The following is an 18,541-nucleotide window of genomic DNA, read 5'->3' as shown; positions in this document are numbered from 1 at the left end:
GCTTTTTTGTCTCTATTAGTACAATCATCCATCAAAACAAGAGTAAGACCCTGACCAATGTCCTGGTATTTTTTTTTTCCAATAGCCTTTGTTTTAACTTCTTGAAATGTTTCCAGAGCAATCCTGAGGCCACTACCATTGCCTAAGAATTAACATGCTTGTTATGGTCTCTGAAAATGTCAGCTATATGCACTTTTTCATTATTATCTGAAATCATGCAGAGATCTGGACCTTGAAATATCCTAGGTCTTTTCTGTTCCTCTTTTTCCTCCCCCCACTCCCAAGAGGCAGCTATTCATCTTCATTAGCCACTTCTGTTAGCTTGCTGCCAACTGAGACTAGAAAACTAGCTGCATCAGTCTTGCATGGCAATTCAGGAATTAGAATCCATAGTCCTTGGGTGCAGGAGGTTAATGCACTAATAAAGATTGTACCTTGATTAACCACATCATCTCAGCTTGCCCAAGCAAGGTGGGTTTTCAGACAGTTTGTTGTATCATATGGCTCAGTGCATTCATCTAGAAACATAGCTTCTTAGCTAGGAAGAGATATTCATCTTTGTGACTAAAGGAGAAATTCTATCCTTTTTTTTTCTTGTTTCAGTGAAGAATGTTTTGTTTTTTTTTTTAATTAAGGAGATAATGTAAATGCTGTTCTGTGATTTCCCTGCAAAAAACCACCTTCCTTTCCTAATAAGGAGGGGGAGGGAGCTTTATCCTAAACTCTGATGAGAGAGTATGACATGGTTTATAAGCTAATTAACATGTTTTTTAGAATGAAACCATATTTCTTTTAGGTATCCATAACTTCTTCTAGACTTACAGGCTCATTTATTCCCTCCCAAAATGAATAAAAATTTGCAAGCCTTGATGTTAAAGAATTATAATCATACAAATGAAGGACCTAAATAAGTCAGTTTGATAAGTAAGCAGCTGTAGCCTTCTTTTACATTTATCTGACCTAGATTGCTGAACCTTGACTAAGTGGTGCAGGTTATTTCAGGATGGTTCCACTAAAGCAGAGATAACATATTCCAAACAGAAACTTATTGCACTGGCATTTCTGATTTGCTGTGGGGTGAATTGATCCACAGATCACGTTGCAAATGCTCATGATTTGGAATGGCTTAGTTCTGTAGATACCAAATATCTGGAGATTTAATGCTGGACACATTCTTCAGTGCTGCAGTCTGCAAAATCTCATACCTTCTCCCTTTTCATGGGCCTAATAGATCTTCTTTCCTTTCCTTCTTCCCAGCTCACAGGCATGCTCATGTGCACACACAGACACACACAGACACACAGACACACACAGACTCACAAGCCCTGTTTCTATCAAGCAGTTTCTGCTCATGACCATCTGTGCACGTCTGAAAAACCAAGCACAGCAAAAATGACACAGTCACAAGCTACACAAATACCTTTATTTCTTTGTTCAGAACAACAAAAAAAATATATTCCTTGGCAAGCACTTGCCCCTGGATTGTCATGTATCTTTGGACATAATACTAGTGAAGCCTAATGAAAGGAATTTGTATTGCAGAAAGCAACGGAGCATTTGGAGTGTCTTGGGACTGGTGCCAAAGGGGAAATGTGGTAGAATGTGTTTGCAGCAGATTGCTATGAAAAAAAGTGACTCCTTGAAATCATTTTAGCAAGAGTAGGGGAGACAGAAGAGCTGCTGACTGAGGTTCAGTGCTGAACTGGCACCCAGCTCAGTGTCCTTACTGCAGTTTCAGCACCATGATAGGGAGCTCACTGCAGTTCCCTTATTTCATCCTGCAGTTAGGGGTGAAACCATGTGTGCCACTCAGCTCAAGTTCAGAAAGCTCTTTGCATCACACATGACAAATATTAACTACAAATTAAAACCCACCCAAATCAGTGGAGAGAAAGTAAGTAAAAAGGAAAACAACAGAAGCTGGAAAATTACAAGGTATTTTGTCAGGGGGTGAAGGTTCTGAATAACATGTTATCAAAAGGATAATGACGAATAAGAGATGCTCAAATGGAAAGAAAGAAATTATCTATTGCTCAGAGGAAACTATGGGGCTGATGAGGAAGTAGAAAAATAGTTCTAAGTATGGATAAGTGACATCATAAAGAAACAAGACAAAACAGTTTCATCTTTGCATTTTATAGGTTCAAATTGGGGGTTTGTGTTAGAAAAGTTGCAGCAACAACAGATACTAGAGAAACCAATGTTGAAAAAAAGAAAATTGGCTTTTCACATGATAGGAACCTTACCACAGTGAAATACAGTCAACACAGTCTCCAAAAGTTTCAGTGTCTGACTCTTTGCTTTGGGTATTTGACACTAAAATCACAGCCATGTTGTCAGCTAGTGGCAAGGTAGCTTCATTGAATTGAAAGGAATATTTGCTAACTGATAGCAGTTAAAAAGAGAGACTTTTTAACTCTTAAAAAAAAAAGAAGAAAAAGAAAAGAAAAAAATAACAATGTGAGGATAGAAGAGCAACTAGACTAGAGGTTTTAAAACTGTGTCTTGCAGTCACTTGCTAAAGGGTCTTGGAAATCTCTGCATTAGCTTTGCATGGCCTTGACTTCCAGCTGGATAAATATACCTAATGCTTCCCTAAAATCTGTATTTCAGTGTAAGTAACGACAAAAACAGATCCTCTCCAGCCCCCTGAGCCAACCAGCAAGAGTATTTGCAAAAGAAAATTGTGTGTCACAAATCTGCTATAATTCCTGTGACATGTCAGTAGAGCAGTGGATGAAGTTGAGTCAGCTAAAATAACTTTCAAAAGGTGTTTGACAGGGCCCTTTATGAGGTGCCACAAATATTTCTTAAATCATCCTGTGTAGGGAGACAAAATATTATGAATCAAAAATCAGCTAGGTGAGCACAAGCAGAGAGGAGGATTAAGCAGTCAGTTTTCTTAATGACCCAATGATAAGTTCTGGGTTTGGCACTGAGTAAACAGCAAGACTATACATGTGATAAGGCTTCTAGATGATACCCATCTCCCTACTTGTTATTAATTACAATTTTTCTGAATCAGTTCAGCCATTCCTAGTATCATGTGCCATACAGCAAGACTGATGACACTAGATTAAATAGCATTGCCTTAAATCTAGAGTGAATACTATTATTTACCTCTGCATGGTACTTTTCCTGAAAAATTATCTACAAGCTAGGGTTAAAAGCTCCAAACAAAACACTGCCAAGCAGTCATTAATCCCAAAGATATGTCTGGCTGCTTAATTGTTGCTGCAGAAACTGAAATTGGAGCAAGAATATGCAATACTATGGATTTCTTTATTTGTAGGTTTTCCCTTCAGTGAGAAGAAAAGGCAAGTTGGCATGTAGAGTTAGACTAACTAGGCTTGGACCTTTATAGCTTGTAAAACTGGACATTTATGTATGACTGCTGAAAAGTGATTTACTAGAGGTAGAGACAAGTAGAGTTGCAGAGTTACAGTGTGCATGTGAATGAGATGTGGCATCACTACCAGCACCACAAAGATGCCAGTGCAAAACCAACATTGCTGCAACTCTCACAAGGAGAAATGTGTGTTAGAAAACAAAGAGAGGCTCTCTGAGCTGCTCCTTGGACTCCAGTGCATCTGGCTGCAGGAGGAGGAGGGCAGTCATTGTCATCTCAAACAAGCTGTCCTCCAGTTGGGCAGGACATGTCATTATCCACATATGATTTTCAAGCAGCCTGGTCAGGGCTTCCTTCTTTGGTCTAGAAGTCTTTGTTTTCCCCACTTCTGGACCCCAAATGTCTTCTCAGTACTTTCTTTAGTAGACATTGCTCAGGGCTTTAGGATTAAGTTAATCAACTTTCAAGAGAAGTATAAAATGGTTTTAAATTGGACCATTATCTTGTAGTGGCTGGAACATTTTATGATGCCAAGTGTTTCTGACTTATTTTACATTTGATTTATGCTAAAAAAGACCCTGCTTTTTTTCTCTTTCCAATTTCGAAAACCTTTTATGTCAATCAATGTTCTAACACCAATTTGAAGGTGCTAAGGCTCTTAAATACATTTAAATTTTCATCAGTTCTTTTCCAACAGTTTTCAGTCCAGTGTGTGCTTTATGCCAGTACTGCCTACTCCAAACCCCAGAGACAGGCAAGAGAGAAGAGAAGAGAAGAGAAGAGAAGAGAAGAGAAGAGAAGAGAAGAGAAGAGAAGAGAAGAGAAGAGAAGAGAAGAGAAGAGAAGAGAAGAGAAGAGAAGAGAAGAGAAGAGAAGAGAAGAGAAGAGAAGAGAAGAGAAGAGAAGAGAAGAGAAGAGAAGAGAAGAGAAGAGAAGAGAAGAGAAGAGAAGAGAAGAAGATGTGCATGAAAGTTCATTTTGCAATAAAAGTTTGGTCCTTTCTGTTTAGTTAGTTAAATAGTTGCTATTTAGGCTTGCATTTTCAGACATTTCACACCATGTACCAAAAAAATCTCAATATAATCATATGTCCCTACTAATGTTTTGAATCTGTCTCAAATATCTTCAGATAGAGTCTAAAATCTTGAGACTTGGCACACTTGCACATATTCTGGATTTGTTTCTGCTTGATCTTGCAAAGTGTTGACATTTTCTGGACACCTAAATCCTTTCTCCTGATTTTTGAGGCTCTGTTCTTGGCAGCCAGAAGGAGACTCTGCACATAGTTTAATGTTTCTGTTTTCAAAAATGTTATATTACATTTAAATCCTACCACTCATCAGTGCTGACAGCCTGTAGTTTGGGACACTTTTCATGGTGGCTTTCTGATTATTTTTTCCTAATTTTATTTGATTTTATAATTTCAAAGGGTAGAGATAAATAAATAATATAATCACAACTGAATGTATTATTCTAGTAAATTCACATTCAGATAATGGCAATTATTAACTCTGGCAGATATCAGTGGTCTTACTAAATCTTTGTGTCAAAAGGGTTACATAAAATTTAAATTATGTAGAAAGCTGTATTATATACCACAACTGAAAGTAAAAAAAGGAGAAGCTAGTTGGGAAAAAAATACTACTAGGGCTATTTTTCATTGAAGTGTGGATGAGAAATAATGTTGGAGAAAAGAAGAAATGAAAGATTTTGACATGTCAAAAAAAAAGGTCACCCTTATTTTTAATCAACCCTTTGGTCCTTTCCCTGGATGAAGGCATCATTGTCAGGCTGGGGCAGGCAAGGTGGGAGGAAAGAGTTCTGCTGCTGTAACAGATTGGATTGTGCTGGCACAGAGCAGCTCCTCAGGAGACGTGTCCCTGCAGGTGACAGTGGGGTCACCATTGTGTAACCTGGAAAACTGCTTCTTGAGCAAATGGCAATCACAAGCACCAAAGAGAATATTTCACAAGCAGAACAACTTCAGGTCAAAGCCTCCAGATGTTCCCAGTCTGGCTGCCCCCATTCTTCAATTGACAGAGATAACATAAAGCACTGCCCTTATGAAGAAAGGGACACTTAGTCAATCCCATGTGTCCCTTTGGGCTCAGCACCTCAACTTGTAGGGAAAACCACTTTGGCTGGAAACAGGGTTTTAGCAGTGGAAACACCTCTAGTCTATGTATGCAACATCACACTTCCCACAAAATAAATGGTCCTCTGGCAATTTTTTTTTCCTTGCTGAAGAGAGAAAAGCAGGTGTGAAAGTGGTATTTTTTTAGATAATAGACTTAGGGTTAAATATCCACATTGCTAATCTCCTTTTTGCCAATTTATAGTCCTGCACCTTTACCATTGGAATATTTCTTAATACATAATTCCTTAATCTTTTGCAAACAGTAGCACATGTGCAAGATACTTATAGCAAATAGCAATCTGATTGCCTGTGTTTTTTGCTGCCTGAGTTTTAAGAAGTTACTGTATATTAAAAATTGCTATATACTGTTATTGCTGGCACTTATCAGATAAAGAAGTCATAAGATGAACGATCTGCCTCAAAGAAGTGAAAAGCAAAGCAATTCTGATACTGAAACTGCAAACCAGATGATGCTCTGATTAGAGGCACGCACATAGATTACAGAAGTATAATAAATCATGTAACTTTTTAGCCTCAAATAAAATAAAATAATGCAATTTTTATTAGGAAATAAACTGTTTATCAAGAATGCTTTAAAGGTGACATTTATTGCTAATAAACTGTGTGGAAAGGGCTGGTCCTTTCATTGGCAGAGCAGCCAGAGACTTTCCACTATGTAAAAAATGCAGCAGCTCAGTCCATGCTGGGTCACGAAGCAGTTCTGTCAGCACTAATGAAGGATGGGCAAGAGACTCACACACACTTTTTTTCAAACAAGAACATTTCTTTTCTCTTTAAAAAGGAATGAGTCATGGAAATATAACTCCAGTATTATTTTGGGAGATTGTGGATCTCTGCGTGACTCCTTGGAATATCACTGAGAAACAATTCCCCAGTCAGTTAATGGGAGCAAAACCCAGCAAAGCATCTGCCAGGCAGACTCTTGATAGTATCAGTAATCCCCCTGCTTAGGCAAGACATTATTTGCTCTTCAGTTCTTCTAAGGTATGGGCCAGCTTTCAGGGTTGTCATGCTTGGCACTATTTCTTATACTAATTCTTCTAAGTTACTGTGTACCAAATACTGTGGCTGTTGGTGCTGAACATATCAAAAAAACATGCCCATCCCTTATGATCCTGCACCAGAGGGGAACAAACTTCTTGTCTGAAGTGTTTCATTTCTTTGCCCCCAAAAGCAGCCTTGCTTTGGAGACCAGTTCATTCAGAATTGAATCACAGCAGTATTGAGCATGTGCCTACCTGCTACCTGAAGCTGTGTAAAGGATGTCTGCATAAAAGCCAGGTCAAGCTACATCTGTCTCTTAGGTGTGAAAAAAAATGGCCCTCAAGATACAACAGGGAGGAGAAAAATGTGGAGTGCAGCATCTCATTTTGGGCTTGCCACATATCTGTGTACTGCAAGGCATAAATATGTTGGAGTTAGAAGCTTATTAAACTCAAATTTACTCCTTACTCAGTGATAAAGGCAATTTTAGGAATTAACTTTTAGCAAGTGGAAAGCATCTACCATTCTGACTTTGTCTGTAAAATCAGTTTTGTCATTAGTCCATGGTGTGTACCCCATTACTTGGTCATGAATTGAAATTTCCCTTCCTGTCTATAAAAAAATGCTCTTCTGTTGGTCTCACCAGCCCAAATACATTGTGTGATTAAAATGTATTTGCAGATTGTCAGAAAAATCAAACTTTTTGCACTTAAGATGCATTATCTGTTCAGGAAAATGAGACTGTGCTTAGGAACTGCTTTCGAGGGTCTGTAAAAATCATTGTAGCTTCATGTTTTGTCTATATGATATGAAAACTGGGCATTTCCTGAAAGTTGCAGTAACTTAAATATTCCACTACCCAGGTACTCTTTCTGCTGATATGCTATCATTGTCTCCTTTTCTAGTGACTTTCTAAATGCAGTTTGCTGAACAATATTGTTTTTCAGGAGATGACCCATTCATGGCCTCCACCACTGTCAGCTATTCACACACCAGGAAAGGCAGAGCAAAGCAAGTTTCCCTTCCCAAACAAGGTAAGACATTCAGCATCATGCAAAAACATTCCTCCTGCACCTCACAATATGTCCTACACAATTTGGCCACCAGCCTGGCTTCTCTTTGTAGACAGGCAGTCAGCCCAGTGCTGTGATGGCCAGAGGGGCCACAGAAGCATTTGTCACAGAAACATTTGATCCCCCAAGAGACCAAAGCCACTAGTCCTGCCTGTGCTCCCTTAAGACCAGCCCCACTATTGGATATGTATCCAAGGGAGGAAGCAGTGCAGCGTGGTAAAGCTCATCAGCATAAGCTTGGGGAAACCACATTATTTATACATGGTAAGTCAGGAGGGAATGAAATCAGCTATCTTGTGCAAGAGCCAATAAATTTCACATTGTATCACCATATACTGTGTGGATGTCACAAGCATATTTCATGCAGCATTCAAGACTTGAAAGATGGTATTGATGCTGTTTATAGTCTTTCTCCTGTTAAAGCAAGCTCGTTTGGCAACTTTTAAGTCCATTCTGCAAAATTCAGTTCAGGGAATAATTATAACTACAAAGCCAAGAACACTTCATTTGCCTACAGAAAAACAGCTTTTCTGTGGATGAGACTGTCATGATTTTGAAGTATCAGGGGTGTAAACCAGGATATCTGTGGCATGTTATGAAAGAAAAAGAAGGAAATAACTCACTCTTTGCTTGTTGAAGACAGACAAATGACTGAAGATGGTAGGTGAGCCAGAGGCTTGTTAAGTTAGAGTAAGTCCTGAAGGAGAGGTGGATCAGCAGGTGCAAGCAGGTGAAGTTCCTGGTGGGGATGACAAAGTGAAGTGTTGCTTGCAGTGCTGCAGTGTCTGCCACAATTATGGGTTTGCTGGCACGTGTGCAGATGTGCAGGGACAAGGCATGCACCTGTCACTGGACCTGTGTGGCCACCCTGAATCCACTTCCTCACAACTAAATGTATTGTGATAAACACAGGAATAGGAGAACCACAGAGCAGCGAGCAAAGATACCTGAATTATGGTTGATATTGACTTTCTCATCTTCTCTCTGCCTGTTCATCCATCTCTCTGGGAAATTTTCTATTATTTTGAATTGCAGAGCCATTTCAGAGATCTACCATTCATTTTTAAAGATCTTTTTCAAGGTGGTTTCCTTTTCTCTTGCCAAAATAGAATTTCCATTTTTTTAAGCTTTAGGATGGACTAGATTTCATCTAGTAATATATGAACATAATTTTGTACATCACAGCTGTATTGTGGCCTGGGTGGTCTGCCAGAAATTAGAGTGCTTTGTGTGAGATGAGAAAGAAGTACCTTAAAAAACTCACCAGAGTCCTGGAACAATCCTGTATTACTTGCCATAGATTATGTTAATTTTGGACACCACTTCTATTTTAAAATATTTTAGAATAATTAAAAGTTATTCTGTGGCTTAATCTGGTCATCTGTACAGTCACAGAATTTAGAAAGCATCTCCTTTTCAGGCTCCAAAATGCAAAAAATGGTTTCCTGATTTTTCAAACATGTTTTTCAAACCTTCATAAGCTAGCTGTTGCTTTTCACAAAGAATGGTGTAAAATCTTTTTTGGACCTCATAGGGAATGTCTCCATAGCTCTTAGAAAGCTTTCCCACAGGTAAACTATGTAGCTTCCCTACTTTTTAAAACCTGAGGGCTACATCAAATTTTTGTGGATCACACATTATTCAGATAAATAGGTCTGTCAGTTAAGTAGTGACTAAGGCAAATAAAGAGACTGAAAGGTCAGAATCAGGGCAACAGCTTAATTTCTTATTTCCAAGTCATGCACAGTAACATGAATTCCTTTTCAGTCTCAATGGCAATGTTGAGACATCAGTTCAATTCATTTGCAAAGACTCTTCCAGCAAGAGAAGCAAGTAGGCTCCACTCACTTTTAACAGAAGACAGTTCCCAAACATAAAAATACTCATTATTTTGGGAATGGGGAAAAGAGAAGCTTGTAGGACTCCTGCCCTGCTACAAGGATGCAAATCATAATTACTTTTCTGTCTGTAAAAACTGAGTGTCAGCATCATCATTTCACATTCATGCCACACTGCTTTTAACCTGCAATTCAAGTAATTAGTGATCTGACAGCTTGAAACTTGAAATTTATTAATTAGGCTATTAAAGTTGCAAAGGCCACAGCAACTATAGCTGGAGTGGTTTTGGAATCATTCTAGTAATAAAAGCTAAATATCTGAGATTTATATATCACAAATAAAACTGCACATTTGAAACTGCACATGTGGATGTATCAGTCAATATAACTAAATGCTCATTTGATGGGGGGGGGATTGATGTGCATATGCTGTCCTTCTGTATGGAATCAGGCCTCATTAACAAGGGAGGTCTGCACTGGTTCACCAGAATGGGAGGAGAGTCTGGATTGACACAGGTTTGACACACGTGGCAGTGCCCAGTAGATTTCCAAGTGCTGCACTGCTGGAGGAGCATCACCACAGACCTGTCCTTTATGTAATGGAGGGCAAAAAGTTCTATTCCATCCTTAACTTTGAATTTTCCTTCTCTCTGGAATTAATTTGTACTCTTGAATTTACTAGGAAGGGGCAATGACAGTCTCTTTATTTCTTGTTTTTCAAAGCTTAAGGATAATTGATTGAATGTGTGATGTGACAGGCTGTGTGTGCTTTCCTTTCTCTGCCACACTTTGTTATATGCAAACGATCAGGCATTTCTTGATTTTAATTTTATTAAAAGCATCTTAATAAATAAACTTTGAATGAATAATTAAATTTGTAAATAAGAGCTCACTTGATGCTTGTGTGGATGAGCTTTCATGTTCAAGCACTAATTCTCTTGTGCAGGAAAATATGCTGTTATTCTGCTGCCTGCTTTGCTCTCTTTCTTAATTTTTTCTGTGATTTATTGTCTTTATAGTTTGATCAGGTGTTTGATTTCTGGTTATGTATATGTGATATTATGGGATCAGCCATAATTTTGTTATTTGGGAATTAATTTAACCACTCCAGGAGATCTGGTTTCTTGTCACAAAGCTATTGGGTAGTTATTCTCAGAAGATGCTAAGTTATTATAATGATGTTGCTCTTTACAAGCACAATTGATTTTCTTTCTCTTTTCTTGTTGATTTTAACAAGCTGGAGGAAATGCTGGACAATAATCTCCAGAAATGAAGGCTTCACCTTTTTTTAAAGTTACATTCTTTTTTTCCTCCATCCGTGGGAATATTCTATATTTCTCCATGAGATATTTTTACTACCCTTTGACAGAGGCAAGATACTGTGCCCAGCAGTTAAAGGGAAGGGTGCATTCTTCCTGAGGTTAATGAAAGGGTAAAAGAGTGAGCAAGATCCTTGTTTAGAAGTTTCAAATGCTTTTACAAATGCAATGATATTTCCCTCAAAATGATTGCATTTCCCTGAACTTCTCCAGGTACATAAATTCTCTGTTTTGGAAACTGACCACATTCTAAAAGCCTACTTTTATTGAGAGTGTGGTTGGCTACAAGAATAGCATTTAAATTCAAGTGTACATACCACTACATCACTGCTGCAAGCTGATCTTGACTTTTTAAGATTACATTCAGTGGCTAGAAAAAAACAGGCTTTAATCTCTCTTCATCAGAAACATTCACAAAAAGCTGATGCAATTTGTCAAAACTACACAATTTCAAATTACTGAGAAATTATTCTTGGCATGTGAAACATGGTACAGATCTTCTCATATTGCAGTAGGAGGTAGAAACTCTTGGGGCTTGCCCAAAAATGTGACATCTCACATTACAGGTATGTATGATGGAAGGGAGTTGCTGATGTGATTATGGTATTAAAATTACAGATCCAAGCCATGCAGTCTGGACAGACCAAAATGTGTAGATCCAGGATTCTGATCAGCTGAGCCCTCAAGATGCCAGGGCCTGCTGTCCAACCTCTGTTTAGAGGGCCCAAGAAGCTCCTGGGTCCCCAATCCCCTGGGGAATTCTCCTGAGTGACTCAGCAGCACAGTCTCAGCCCAGCCAAGTCACAGCATCCTCAGCTCTCTGGGACCCGCAGTTCCTCTCTCCTTGAGCTGTGCTTGGCTCATCCCTCTGCCTCTGTAGACCAGGAATCTGGTCCAGCTCCCAGTTCCTCATGGAAAATGACCACATGTGTTCCTGTGGGTGCCTCTCTGAGCACTCTTAACTGCAGCTGTAGCTGCAGCAGGGACATGAGGAGGGATTCCTCTGTGTGTCTGGGTTATTCAGAAGCAGAGTTACATCCTGCTGCCATCTGTGGCAAAGTATTTTTTTCCCCTTTATTTAATTATCTTTTTATTATGGTTTATATTTGTACTTATAGGCTTTTAAAAATATTTTTTATGAATGCAAACAAATTCTATGAGTAAAACACAGTGAGCTTACATTTGCACTTGATGGGAAAGTGGTCTGATTTATTGCACCACATTCACAGATATTGCTGTTGTCATACAAGGTCGACCTTGTAATCTCAGGGATCCAGAACTAGTCTGTATTTTCATTCTCTGATGCTGTCAATGTCAACATGAGAAAAGAAAAGAGACCAGCTGTGCTACTACCTCAGGAATCCAATGGTCCATGAAACAATATTGGCCTTCCCTCTGTCTTCTCATCTGAACCTGTGGAAGATAATAGACGAGTTTTGGCTGATCAATACATGAATAGTGAGCAGGAGAGTCATAATAGCTATACAAGGAATTGCACCATTAAAGGGCTGTTGTGAAATAAATTTACAAGCCTAAGAATTAATGGATTTTCCAAAAAATATTGGACTTACTCTTGTAAATGAAAATTACTTTGAAACCAAATGAACAAACATCAGTGCTGTTTGTACTGTTAATGTCCAAGTAAGTATTGCAGCAAAGAAAAAAGCTGAAAAATTAATACACCTTCTTTTTTTTCTGTTATTACTGTAGGAGCCACAACAGGGATCTACAGGACACAGCAATACAAGTAAGTACCAACACATTTTCTGGCTTCATTGGGTGGAAGGGTAGACAATGACTTTGAAGAAGAGAGTGATGAAGTAAGGGATCAGTGGCAGACTGGGGCAGCACAGAGCCTCAGCAGGCAGTGCTCAGCTGTGGACAAATACAGAGAACGGAACAGAAGAGTCACCATCAAAATGTCAGCTCTTTTGGTGGCCTGGGAAGAACAAAAAGTTTCATTTCACTATGGTTGTTCCATTATGTAAATGAGAAAGACTGAAAGAGCAAAGAGAGTTTTTTTTTGGAAAGCCAGAAAAGAGCTGACCTACTTGCACAATCAGATCCAGACTGCCAGAAAATTGTTATCATTTATCTTTCATAGGCAATGGTATATTTTATGGCTATTGCACAGTAATAAGCTACATAAACCTTGCCAAACTAACACTGGATAGTCAGAGACCCTTTGGCCATGGGTCTTTTTGGCTAGCAGTGTGGGTAGGGGAGTGATGGGTGCTTGTTTGGCTCCTGCTCAGGGCTTTCCACTGGACTCCAGCTTACAAATCATGGTAGCACTTTTTACAGATCAGTAGCACTTTAATTACATTTAGCTATGGTGAGAAACTTAGCATCTGTATTGAACAGAAGATGGAATTGTTCTGCAAAACAATATATTAATACTCTACCTCTGATGGTTGTTGATGTTGTCTTGCATATTAAAAATACATGATTCTATCCTGCTTTCCACATAAAATCATCACAACCAAAAGAATTATTTTGCTGGCTTCCTGACCTGTCAGCCAACACAGAGCCCTGTTTGCAAATTGCAGGGCTGTGACTGAAGGTGAAAAATGCCCTGAGCTCGTAGCTAGGGCTTTGAAAGGGCTGGTCACCCACTGTGTAAGGGAAAAGATATCCAGAGAGGCAAGACTGGGAGATGTAGGCTTTTCAAATAGTCTGGCTCTTCACTGGGGAAAGGTCAGCATGAGGAAGACAATGTTGTGACAAAACATGCAGTGGTGTCACTTAATTGCTGGCATTGGTTTGATACTGCTGCAAGGACCAGCACTAAGGAAATAATGAAAGGAAAAGGGTATGAGGTTCTGTCAGAAAATAATGAATACAGTAATGAGAGGAAGAAGCACAAAAGAACCATAATAGAGAGGGCTATGCAAACACAGGCAGAGGCACAAGCATGACAAACACACAGGCTGAGCTGAGGGCTTTGCAGTGACATCAGGGGCCACAGTGTTTGGCCAGCTTTGGTCCTAGCAGAGTATTTCCTTCTTCCAATACTTGAATAAAATAGGTCATTCTGCAGATTTAATGAAAGCTGCATTCCTGTGTATTACAAAATTGATCCTATAACCTTGCAACTTTTCCCTGCTTCTTATTCCTGTGGTCTCTGACCCCACTTCCTATTCCCCCATCCCTCCCACACTCCAACACCTCCAGTTTCTCCTCTCCTCATTCATCCTGCTCAGCAAAATCTGCAGCTGGGCAGAAGCTACACTTGGTACTGCCTAGCTGATGGCAACCAAAGAACAGCTGAACCCATGCAGAAATATTTTCTTCATTGGTGGCAGAGATTAAGGTCACTGTTGGATGCCCAGACACTTTTTCTAACATTTCAGAGAGAGTCTGACTACCTCTGAGAGCTGGATCCATGAGAAGTCCTGTTGAGATGCTGGAATAAGATACCAGAAAAAACATAGTTAGATTGAGGCATGGACTTTACCAGTTCTGTATGTCAAACTCAAAGGAAATTTGGGAAAAAATTACTCAGATATGTGTGGGTTGACCCTGACTGCACACTGTGTGCTCACCAAAGCTGGTCTATTACTCTCTTGGACACAGGAGAGAAAATACAATGAAGGGATCAGTTATGGAGATAAAAACAGGGAGACACCACCAGTTACTGTCATAAGCAAAACAGACTCAACATGAGAAAATAAATTTAACTTATTACCAATCAAATCAGAGTAGGACAATGAGAAATAAAATTAGATGTTAAAAGCACCTTCTCCTCACCCATCTCTGGGCTCAACCTCACTCCCAAATTCTCTACCTGCTCCCTACCAGCAGGGCAGGGGACCAAGGAATGAGGGCTGCAATCAGGTAATTGCACCTTGCCACTGGCACTCCTCAGGGAAGGAACTGCTCAAACTCTTCCCTGTTCTGTTGTGGGGTCCCTCCCACAGGAGACAGCCCTTGAAGAACTTCCCACAGGCTTTGGTTCTTCACAAACTGCTCCAGCATGGGTCCCACACAGGGTCACAGGTCCTGCCAGCAAACCTGCTCCAGTGTGGGCTCCTCTCTCCATGGGTGCCCAGGTCCTGCCTGGAAATAACAGCAAATTACTCTGTGAGAAAGAACTCTAATGGTCAATGTATTGTGTTACCAAATGCACATCTTCAGAGTCCCAATTAGCTGGTTTTTCCCATTGCACCCTGACTTCTTTGGAGTGGCTCTTGAGCCTGTCATTTGCAATGGTTTTACTGCAGCTGCCAACATTGTCTTTCTCATGGATAGCATTTGCATTTCTGTCATCCTTCCCCCACAAGGAAATCAAAGCATTTAAAAAGTCATAATGGCTGAAATTATACTACTCCATCACAATAAATATAATTTCTCTCTATTACCCAGAAAGGGAAACTTAATCTGGTTGAGTGATTCACCAAAATTCCAACTAAGAGGAGACAACTCCTTTTCTGGCCACCCACTATTCAACAGTGAAAATCCTACAAAAGTTCATCTGAAATTTATTTTGAAATTTGAGAAATCTGGATGCATCTTCTGCTTGTATCTAAAAAGGTTAGGAAAGAAGTTGCATGAGATGAGTCAGAAACTAGCAAAGACTTCCCAGTTCTGTGGCTAAAGATCTGTGGACTGTTTCCACTGTGTGTTTTCTGCATACACCCACTGACACAGACACACTCCTGTTTCAGGAGACATACAGAGTGCTTAGCATCTGAAACAAAGGATGCTAACAGCAGTCCCATAGCAAGGTGGATAGCATGTTCTTTGTTAATTCTAAAAAGTCTAAGAAAAACAAAGGCTGGCACAAAGTTGCCCATAAGAAGGAGGCAAAACTAGAGAAGATTTAGCAGTTCAGCAAATGCCAGCCTCCCACAATGGTATCTATATGCATTTGACAGGTTAAATGAAAAAATCAAAAGCAAATCTAACTTTGGCCAAGAGTGAGTGTAAAAAAACCAAGTTATTGTAAGATACCTTTGCATACCCTTATCCAAAAAAAATTATCAGTACCATATCTGTGACATTCAAATATGCTTAAGCTATACACATTTGTAAAATTTCTAAGATTCAGTCAGGTGAGAATGAAGTTGGTAAGAACTTTGATAAAGCTTTAATGGCCAGATTTTCTACTCTGATAGGCTGGACTGATGCATTTCTACCATCTGTACAGGCTTGGTCCTTCCTCACCACACAGAACTATGTTAAGTGACAATTAGCATAAAAGCAGCTACAAATGCTTACAGTAGGGTAATCCATTAATATCCAGTTTGGCTAAATCACAGACATTCTGTTTCCTCACAGTATGGGTGCTGTTTCCCTTGCTGCATTAACATACATTGCTGAAAGTAGAACTGATGTGAACTCTGCTGGCAAAGCACTCAGGAATCCATATTCCCTCTCAGACTCAGACAAACCAGTGTTCATGGCAATAATTCATCACTTAGAAAAGACCCACGTTACAAATAGAAAATCTTTGAATATATGCCAACTGTTACTGTTGGTTTCTTGTTCCAAATTACCATAATGCAGATGAGCTCCAGGGCTCCAGGCTGTGGAAGGCTGACAAACATATATTGGAGCAGCAGCTTCCTAGCCAGCAAGTTCACCATCTGGATGTGCTTTCTGAGGTCTCTGCTGAAAGTGAAGGGTGACCTAGAGATTATGGAGTGGATGTATTCCATCCTGTGTGGGTGCCCTGCTCATGCCTCAATTTTAGGTGGCTTTAGCTGTCCTCTTACAGTGAATGCTGAGCTTCCCTAGAGGTTCATGAAGGCATTGGTGGTTTTGAAGTCATCCAGAGCTTCCCCCACCCTGTTCAGTAAACTTTAGGCACCTCAGCTGGGTAAGCACAAACCCTACCAGAGGGGAGGGTGAGATTTAAAAGCACTGTGTCAAGGTGTTTGCAATACTCAGAACTCCCACTGCAAGACAGCTCCTGCCAGAAGGCCATTGCCTAGAGTGTCCTTCAGGTTTCTTCTGTATAGCAGTGGAAGAGCACTGGTAGCAGAATCCTGCCTCTTCTGAAGGAAACAGAAAGTTTTCCAGAGGTGCCCTTACAGCTGCTGCTCTGTGGAAACTGAGGGTGAGGTCTTTGTCAGCAGCAAATGAATGATGTGTAATGCTCATGTGCATGGACTAGGTCAGCACTGATCCAAAACCCACTCAACTCAATGTGCAGCACACCAGGCAACACCAAAACAGCCTGGCCAAAACAAGAATTTCTCACTTTTTTTTCAGAAGAAATAGGTGGATTTTGGCTTAACACATCTCATTAAAAGGTAGTGGAGAAAAACATCCATCAGTAAACCAGTCACATTCAACCTCTGCACCTCCTTGTCTGCTAGGGAGCATAAACTCGTGTGTAGACAGCTGTTAGCATCCAGTGACACACAAGAGGAGCAGCATCTGCACCCTCACTAGGCCCAGAATTCAAGTTCAGGGGGATTCGAGTGGAGTAGAAGAACCTCTAAATACATGGTCGAGATACACAGAAATCTTACACTGGAGTTCAGCTCTCTCAGGTTACTCAGAGAACATTAATTACAGCAAACATCAGCCTTACTGTTTTTTGGCAGGGGGTAGAAAGGAGGGAGAAGGACTGTGCTTGACTCAGCAGAAGCAGTACCACCCCACCTGCCTCCCACTGTCTCTGCTATGTCACTAAGCTGTGCTGGGCAGACACATAATTTTGAACCCAAGATGGGGACCATCACAAGCATAGCAGGACCCATATGAGTCTCCAGGAAATGTGAAGGGGCATCCCTTGGGCCTCTGGTGGTTATCAAGCATTTGGGTACTTGACTTCTCCTGGCATTGAGTGCCTAAGCCAACATAGCAAAGAGTGTTGCCCCAGCCCCCACTCACTAAAGCTAAAGATGAAATCCTTAATGTGTCAAAATGAATGTGAACCAAAATATCCATTGGCAGATCTGTGCCCTGATCCCTGCCTTACTGTCTCCTGCTGATGCTGTTTTGCTTTGTATGAAATAATTACTGTTCCTGGAGCAGGGTTTTGGAGCAAGTGTATGTTGTATGGAGTGCACTCTCAACAGCAGAGCTGTAGGGCCCTGGAGAAATCCTTTCAATTGCTCCAGGGTCTGCTGTGCCTGGTAAAGCCTGTGTCCTCTAAGCACCTCCTCTTGTGGAGTTTCTCTGCCTGGCATTTCCTGAGCACGTGTCAGTGACAAGCAGAGTCAAGTCAGGAGTGACCCCTGGTTGCAAATGCTCCAGCAGTGCCCCTGCAGCCCTGTGCTTGCCTCCACAGCTGTCTGTGTGTGTGCAGGAGTGGTCAGTGTTTGCAGTGAATAAAGCACTGATGTGCCACAGCAGTTTCCATACTGACCCGTTTCTGATGTCATTTTCTTCTTCTCTTTTAAAGGGAAAAGTGATGTAGAGCCAAAGACCCCCGAGAAAAGCGCCACCCACACGTCGTAAGTCACATTTGTGTTTAAGATTGGAGAAGGCAGCTGTGTTTTTATCAGATTTGTTGGGCAAAATAGAATTTGTTTGTTTTCATTAAGATAAAGCTCTTTCACTCATGCTTTTCGTGAAACTGCTTTTCAGATAATGACTAAACATTAATTATTCCTAGAACTTCTGCATGCTAGTAAGTCAGCAATCTTTGCAAGTGAAATGACTCCATATCACACTGAATAGATAAGAGATTATTTTTGTGGGTGTGCAGGGCTGGCCCTTAGAACCTTACTTCAACATTACCTTAATGCTGCTGGAGTTTGTCACACTTGCTAAAAAACATCATGTCACATATGCCTTTGATGTAGTGATGCAATTTTAAAAGACTGCAGTCTGCAGCTTCACCTCTGAATTACTTGAAATCCAAT

The 18,541-nt window shown here is 40.3% G+C and overlaps 1 protein-coding gene across 3 annotated transcripts in view; it reads left to right on the top strand.

Moving 5' to 3' along the window:
- AFF3 (ALF transcription elongation factor 3) overlaps positions 1–18,541 on the top strand; it is a 310,637-nt gene that overhangs the window by 175,646 nt on the left and 116,450 nt on the right. For all 3 annotated transcript variants that reach the window (XM_079299766.1, XM_079299765.1, XM_079299764.1), the window contains 3 exons: positions 7,439–7,525; positions 12,432–12,468; positions 18,079–18,130. In XM_079299766.1, the coding sequence (XP_079155892.1) occupies positions 7,439–7,525; positions 12,432–12,468; positions 18,079–18,130 (176 nt within the window). The remainder of the gene's footprint in view (positions 1–7,438; positions 7,526–12,431; positions 12,469–18,078; positions 18,131–18,541) is intronic.

This window comes from Erithacus rubecula (assembly GCF_903797595.1).
Source record: "Erithacus rubecula genome assembly, chromosome: 1".
Lineage (NCBI taxonomy): Eukaryota > Metazoa > Chordata > Aves > Passeriformes > Muscicapidae > Erithacus > Erithacus rubecula.
This window is presented reverse-complemented; position numbering and strand designations above follow the sequence as displayed.